At 44.9% G+C, this 7,576-nt stretch overlaps 1 protein-coding gene and 1 long non-coding RNA gene across 3 annotated transcripts; one reads left to right on the top strand and one right to left on the bottom strand.

Annotated features, from left to right (window-relative positions):
• The first annotated feature begins 2,057 nt into the window (after positions 1-2,057).
• On the top strand, positions 2,058-3,636 carry LOC6045724. Its single transcript, XM_038249103.1, has 2 exons — positions 2,058-3,038; positions 3,092-3,636. Exons 1-2 carry the CDS (start codon positions 2,669-2,671, stop codon positions 3,268-3,270), a joined length of 549 nt encoding a protein of 182 aa, XP_038105031.1. The 5' UTR covers positions 2,058-2,668; the 3' UTR covers positions 3,271-3,636.
• Positions 3,637-3,956: 320 nt separating this feature from the next.
• On the bottom strand, positions 3,957-5,202 carry LOC119765374. 2 transcript variants are annotated; one of them, XR_005276675.1, is made up of 3 exons: positions 5,127-5,202; positions 4,245-4,386; positions 3,957-4,186 (listed from the first exon to the last, which is right to left on the bottom strand). It is a non-coding gene; the product is annotated as an uncharacterized LOC119765374 (long non-coding RNA). The 2 variants fall into 2 exon arrangements; XR_005276674.1 differs by having other exon boundaries at positions 4,441-5,167.
• Positions 5,203-7,576: the final 2,374 nt, after the last annotated feature.

Raw genomic sequence — 7,576 nt, 5'->3', positions numbered from 1 at the left:
GTGTCAGTGAGTCAGTAGGTCTATAGAGTTATCTAAGCCCGAGCTAACATAATAGATTTAACATTTCTTATAGAAATAAACATGCCGAAAAAACAATAAAAATTTTGCAATGGAATGTAAGGGGGATAAATAGTCTTGCTAAATTTGATGAAATTGCGCTCTTTTTAGATTGTTGTGAATGTGACATCGATGTTTTAATAATAGGTGAAACGTGGCTTAAAGCCGAAAATTGTACGTTGTATGCTATTCCTAATTACAGTTGCTGTTTTTCGTGTAGAAATGTTTCCAACGGTGGTCTGGCAATTGGGTTCTAAAATGAAGCTTAGATTGCTGATATTATTGTTTACAGCGATAAAGCTTATTTTTCTGAGTAAAATGACCCTTTGTACGACCACAAAGAGTTTAAAATGGATTTTTAAATCAATTTCGAAAAATTAACCTCGCGGTCCTTCTTGACAGAAAAGCTCCTACTTGACAGCTCGTTCCAAGGGGACCATAGTTGATCCATCGAAAAAATGTTGTCTTGTCAAAAAAAAAAAATTTGCATTAAAATGAAAAAAAGTGATCAGAAATGGTTTTTAATGGTGTTTTTTACCGTTGTACATAAAAATTGACATAGGGCTTTAGTACCCAATTTATGTCAAGGACAATATCAATCACAGATTTATTTCGAATATCCACACCGACGGTTTCCATCACATTTTTGTTGAATTGGGTACCAAAGCCCTATGTCAATTTTTATGTACAACGGTAAATAACACGCTTAAAAAACATTTCTGATCACTTTTTTTTTCATTTTAATGCAATTTTTTTTTGACAAGACAACATTTTTTCGATGGATCAACTATGGTCCCCTTGGAACGAGCTGTCAAGTAGGAGCTTTTCTGTCAAGAAGGACCGCGAGGTAAATTTTTCAAAATTGATTTAAAAATTCATTTTAAACTTTTTGTGGTCGTACAAAGGGTCATTGTACTCAGAAAAATAAGCTTTATCGCTGTAAACAAAATATCAGCAATCTAAGCTTCATTTTAGGACCCAATTGATAATTAATGGACAAATATTTGATCTTCATGCAGTATATCGACCTCCGAACTATAACCACAGACAAACAGACGTGACTCTCCATACAAATTATTTTTGAAATCCATCGTCCTTCATCAAATCACCAAATCACGGTGACGCCAGCGTTGTCTGGTGAGCTGATGCCGAAGCGCAACCCAAACATACCAATACAAACCCATTACTGTCATGTGCCACGTCAGTGTATGCGTGTGACAATCAAGCCTAAACGATTGTAAACATCAACAGCTGATCGAAATAATTTTGTTGTTGCTACTCGATGCTCCGATAGCAGAACCTTATGAGCCAAATCATGCGGCAGCACCAGCAACGACGCACCACAACCGCAACCGACAGAGATCAAATAACTGGTCCTCCCAGTTGCTACCAAGTTCTGTCGAAGATTTCTCCTCCACCGAAACCATCATTACACCTAACACCATCATCTATAAGATGCCCCTGGTCACGAAAACATCAGTAGTGGCCGCCGAAATAGATAAATCCAATTCAAACCTACCAGAAATAATCCCCACGATGGGCATTTCGGAAATTTCCACGGGGAACTTGTCCACGGCGCAGTTAAGTTGCATCAAACAACAAAAGCAAAAAGTGGCAAAGATTCCAAAAAACGCTACCGCAAAATTTACATCGAAACAGAACCACAGAAACTGAACTGGAAAAAGATTGAGTGGCGCAACATCGCCAAAAAGTCAAAAGGACGACCAGCAGCAGCAATCTGAGCAGCAATCCACGAAGGGTAAGCAGGTTGCTCCGAAGGAGTAACTCCACCACAGGATCTGGCTTCCTCCGCAGTAGCCGGCGCCTTAGCAGCAACCTCGACATTGGCAGGCAGTTGAGCAGGCCTACCGGGTTATTAGTGGGGAAGAGGCTATGGCCAAGACTGCCCCAATTTTGTCCTGGAAAGCCTGGATTGTGATTCACGGTTAGAATTCCATAAATATTTGTGCTCTCATTTGCTGCTTCGCACGAGGGGTGCGTCACTTCCGCGCTAGCCGAGCGATAAAGCTTCCTTTTCAAACCTTTGCAGCGTTCACTTTCACCTTTCCGCTTTAACTTGCTTTAACGCGCGTTAACCGCGATAACTTGCTTTTTGGCATACCTTTTTATGCGTTCACACATCAGACTGCTCGATTTTTTTGACAGCGAGAACTGTCACGAGCGAATGACAGTTCTCGTTGTCAAATCATTCGAGCAGTTTGTTTTGACAGTCGAAAAAAGCTTGACCGGTTGAAGAATTCCGACTGGCTGCTGTTATCGTAGATGGACCATATTTGAGCCCAGAAATGGAACCGGTTTCACCGTTCCGTACTATTCACCTGCACTGGCACCACCGGTCCAGAATCGTCTTGATCCGGACAACATGCCCTACTCGATTCAGGAGATAAGCAAGAATCAGCGGTCGTACGGTGGAGAGTCTGCGACGAACGCGGCCGGACTAGTGCGCCTTTGGTCACCACCAAGTTTATCACCCAGGACCAGAACCAGGGATACTCTGGACAGTGTTTCATGCATTCGTCGATGTCCCACTTCCCGGTCAACACGGACATGATAAAGCAGAGTACCGTTCTGTCCGAGTTGATCGTTTCACATGTCCGTGCCGTCGAGAAGGAACTGGTCCATCCGATCGTCAATTTTGGCGAGTTGGGACCGATTCGATGCACGGCCTACATGTGTCCGTAAATCCACTTCATCGACGGCGGACGTTGTTCCAGTGCCCGGAACGTACGACATTGTGATCACCAAGGACTACTGCCGGAATAACAGCCCGTCGAAGGTACTGGCGATGGTGTTCGTGATTGACAATAAGGTCAAGTCCGGGCTGGTTCAATTGCAGTGCGCGGAGTTCAAGAACAACATTCGTCACTTGCCCGTGGATGAGGGACAGGAGCGTGCTTCGATTAAGGTCCATGAAGCTTCATCACTTACAGTCCCAGATGGCGGTCGTCGGAGATGTCCAGGTAAAGGTTAACTTCTAAAAGCTTACACAGAACCTAACCTTCTTCTCCGACAGGAAATGTTCATGCCCTGCTGTTCACATCCTGCTCGGACCAGCGCCAGCTGCGCGTGCTTAATCTGAGCCTGACGACGTGCAACCAGTTGGCGGATATTTTCCGCAGTTGCGATTTGGATACGACCAATCTGTTATTCGCCAAGCAGGGCCTGTCCAAGCTGCAGGATAATAAGCGGTAGGCAATCAAGGACAGCCTGATCACGAGGGCGGTCCAGATTTTGGCCTGCTACCGGAAGAACTGGGCATCGTCTACGTCCGCCGGCCAGCTCGCCTTGCCGAATTGCGTGAAATCGCTACCACTGTACATTAAGTGTCACGGAAGGTGCACGGGAATAAAGAAGGGAGTTTCATTTCTTTAAATCGGGACTAGCAAAACCGACACGCTTCTGAGCAAGAAAATGAGGAAGAATCGGTTGCGTTCAGTTCAAGAAAGACTCGAGCTAGAATCACGTGTAAAACTTGACCGTCCGTGCAAAACTTCGACGCAACTCTTTGGAAAAAGTTATGCAATTGCAACAGCGACTAATAAATTCTGGTGTGATCTTGAGTGGGATGCGTTTTCTTTTAAAAATAGCTTCCGCTGAGGGAAACTTACGTGCATAAATCAATTAATTCTTTTTTTATAATTTTATTCAATTCCTTTGTAACAAATCTGTTTTCGTCGAGCGTGGTGAATAGCTGGTTGAGTGCGTCTAGCGCTCAATCTCAAAGTTGTCCGTGATCGTGATGTACCGGCCGCGATACCGATGCTTGACTAAGCCACGCTTGTAGAGCAAGTTGCGGATCGAATTGAGCGAAAGGTAACCGTATGTGAAGTACGGTTCGGCGATGCGCCGCATATTATTGGTGGCCTTGTTTAGCTTGAGAAAGGTGATGCCAACGAGGCCGTAGCTTGGGAATGTCCAGCATGAAGTTGCAACCCTTGTTGAACTCCGCCAGCACCGCCAACGGTGCCGGCAAACTGTTACTGTTGGTGATGTTCTCACGATGGTCCAAGATCAACACCGGATCTCCGTTTGACGCATCCGGGTGACCATTTGTATCCGTGAGGAGCAGGAGAAACTCGAGAATCAGCGAACGACTATTGCTGTCAGTCTGCAAAAGAATCAGAATTAAAACACTTGAACCTCCAGGTAGATCTGGACCCGTTTACGTAGGCTAGCTGCTCGTACATGCCATCAAACAATTGCCGTCATCATCGCTGGCATGAGGTTCTATTCACGGAAGGTGATCGTGTTTGCCGCGCCCAGATGGTGGTCGTACTCCTGGACGATGTCGCCACTGCGGGTGTCCCACTGTAACAGAAGAAATTAGAGGTTTTGTATACAATTATTTTCAGTTCAATCTACCCAGACTCGCGCAAATGATCTTCTAAGCTGCTGTTTGTTGTATCGCCGCCCGTCCTGCTGGTGGTCCCAGTAGGTTCGCAAGCAACGCCGGTCGTTGTAAACCTCCAAGATCTTGATCCGGGCGTCCAAGCTGCAGGGTAACAGGAGATGAGCCAGAGGAACAACCGGATGGCGGAAATGCCTTTGATGTGACCGGTCTAGGTGTAAATGTTACCCTTTAAAAGGAAGCACCTTTAGGGGGCACAATATTTGCCCATATTAACCCCAACGTCGTGCGGAGGTTGCAGAAACGATCGATAACAAAAACTTTGTGTGCCGCACAGACTCGATTGGCGCGGTTCCGACAATACTTCTTGGCCATCATCTTCACTATTGAAACCCGCTCGGTCTTGACACAATTTCTTCATACTCGTATTTGCTCCATGGTCCCAAACACCCATCGACGTATTCCGGCTTGTCGTTCTTCATCTTTTTTCACTTATCCCTCCCGATTCGCGCTCGAAGATTCAAATACCACCTTCCCGTTCGCGGCCTGCAAGTGCCCCACAACCTCCACTCGGTTCTTCCTCCACCGACGGATCAAACGCGTCTCGTAGCTTTGGAAATCATCATCCTGCCCAGTGGGACCACCAGCGGAGCGGCACAAACCTGCAGCGATTTTGTCACGGAGTCGGCAAAAAACTCACCGATTGCTTTGTTTATTTACGAAAACTGCAGTAATAAACCAAAACAAACACACCGAGTTGCCAAACCCGATCAAAAACTGCTCGACGGCAAGGTTGCAAGATCGATTTGGTTTGGTTAAAAAGTCGAGCAGACGCTGGCCGCTTTAACTCGCTTTAACGCGCGTTAACTTGCGATAACTTGCTTTGAGGTGGCGTTATGTGAAAACTCGGCACGATGAGTAGCGTTGATGCTTTTCGAGCTCGTTTTTGTGCGTTTTAGTGTGTTATCGCGGAGTGACGTCCCCCTCGGCTTCGCACGTGCTCACGCTCAACTTAAAAACAAAAACACACTTCACACACACTGAGAATAGACGGGCGAGCTGTCACGACAGCAGCGCCATCAGCGCCGGGTGAGTGGATGCCGAAACAAAATTGCATTTGAAATAACCTCGGAAATAACCGTTTTTGGAGGACGATGGTTCAGCACTCGAGTGTCCCGTCTGTTTGTCTGTGGTTTAGAGATTGCGCGGGCCCACTTGATTGCGAACAAAGTGGAGTTCTACACCCACGAGACACGAAGTGAGCGGCAATCCCGCGTCGTCGTCCGAGGACTTCCGTCGGCTTCACCTGAATTCGTCAAGAAAAACCTCAAGGAATCGCAAAACCTGGATGCTGTGGAGGTGCAAGCCATCAAGAGAAAGGGAGAGTTCGCCTCGTCAGAGGAAACCCCGTACATTGTTACGTTCCCCAAGGGGTACACCAGCCTCAAGCAGCTGAGTGAAATCAAGCGCTTGAGAAGATTTCACATCCGGTTATGCAGCGCGCTTGAGAAGATTTCACATCCGGTGGGAGGCCTACCGGAACAAGCGACCGAATGTGACCCAGTGCAGGAACTGCTTGCAGCTGGGTCATGGAACCAGGAACTGTCACCTCAAGGGGAGGTGCAACAACTGTGGGGGTCCCCACAAGACGGACGAGTGCGAAGTCCAGGAAGCCCAGCCAAAGCGGTGTGCCAACTACTCTGGTGCCCACGAAGCTACGGACCGCAGCTGCCCCAAGCGTGCGGATTTCATCCAGCGGCGACAGCAGGCGTCGAAACCAAAACCGCCGGCAAGGAAGGCAGAGAAGCAGAGTCCAGCAGTTCCGGCGTTCACGCCGGCGGAGTTCCCTCCGCTGCCGGGCGCAGTTCCGGACGGAAAATTGAAGGATCGCCCTCGACCCGCAGGAAGCAGCCAAGATGGCCCCGAGACGGTGGAGCCACGGAGAAGGAAGCCGAAGAGGTACTTTACAGTTCGGCTGAGCTGTGGGGAATTTTCTCCGAGTACCGTAAACCGGGGTGACTTTGATAGGATTTCAATTTGCTTTTTGAATATTTTCCAACAGGTAAGGTTTTTCTCAAGATTATTATTTTTAAAACATGTACTGGGGTAGGCCACACAAAGTCCATGCACTATTTTGGAAAAAAAGTTTTTTCAATAGTGTTTAGAAAAATAGTTACGTTAAAAATTCTTAGTTTTAATTCCGGGGTGACTTTGATAGACATACTTTTTCTTGTTAAAATCATATTTAAGATGTTCAAACTTCATTTGTACGTTAAATGTACCATCACTAAAGTAGCTGATATAGTTTGTAAGAAAAAAAATATCAATGTTTATGTTAAGTTAACTAAGTTTATAAGCTTTTTAACAAAATACATATAAATTTTAGGTAAAATTGTTAAAAAGTCGGAATTTTGCCTGAAATTTGTTAAAACTAGTTTTGTTTACAAAATTATCGATTTCTATTGCATTTTATACTGAATTCGAAGCACGAATCACAAGTTTTCACATTTTACATGAAATTTGTTCAACTGGAAATGCCTATAGATTTTGAGTTTTTTTTAAACTGTGTTTCAAAAACACATATTATTTATTATTTCCAAACTTATTTAACCTTCTCATAGTGGAAAATTGTCCAAAGAATCCGAAAATGCATTCCGTTTTCCGATTAAAAATCATGATCATTGAGAAAATCATGACACTTTGAGAAGTTTAAAATAATGACTTCCATCAACATTTTCTTAACTATAGTTAACTAACTTTATAAACCTTTCAAATTTTTTTGAAAGGTTCTTCTTGAGGTACCCAAGTAACCGTCCAGCATTAAAATAAATCATAAATTGGCTGGTAACCAGCATTCAACACCACATCAGTCATAAAATAACTTTACTCAGAGCAAATCAGCTCTAAAAGAACTAGCTGCTCTGGAAGTAGCTGAAATAGTGCTGATTTGTTGCTGCTACTAGCAACACTGCTAAAATTTTATTTCTTCAAACTGGCAACACGGGATTGAGTTGCGTAAGAACGAAAGAGCGAGTACTATAAAACAAAACCATCTTGCTCTCTCATCTATTCAACATAAACAAACCAGCGGAGAAAATGGCAAAAATGAGGATTTCTAGAGTACTTTTTCAAAAGGTCCTATGCGCCAAA

The sequence above is a fragment of the Culex quinquefasciatus genome, chromosome 1 (assembly GCF_015732765.1).
Source record: "Culex quinquefasciatus strain JHB chromosome 1, VPISU_Cqui_1.0_pri_paternal, whole genome shotgun sequence".
In the NCBI taxonomy this organism is placed as follows: Eukaryota; Metazoa; Arthropoda; class Insecta; order Diptera; family Culicidae; genus Culex; species Culex quinquefasciatus.
This window is presented reverse-complemented; position numbering and strand designations above follow the sequence as displayed.

What these genes read in the sequence shown, in the direction of transcription:
- LOC6045724 (XM_038249103.1), top strand. Translation starts at nt 2,669, where the DNA reads ATGTCCGTGCCGTCGAGAAGGAACTGGTCCATCCGATCGTCAATTTTG. An exon ending in CGGTCGTCGGAGATGTCCAG is followed by an intron (nt 3,039 to 3,091) that starts GTAAAGGTTAAC and finishes CTTCTCCGACAG; the next exon opens with GAAATGTTCATGCCCTGCTG.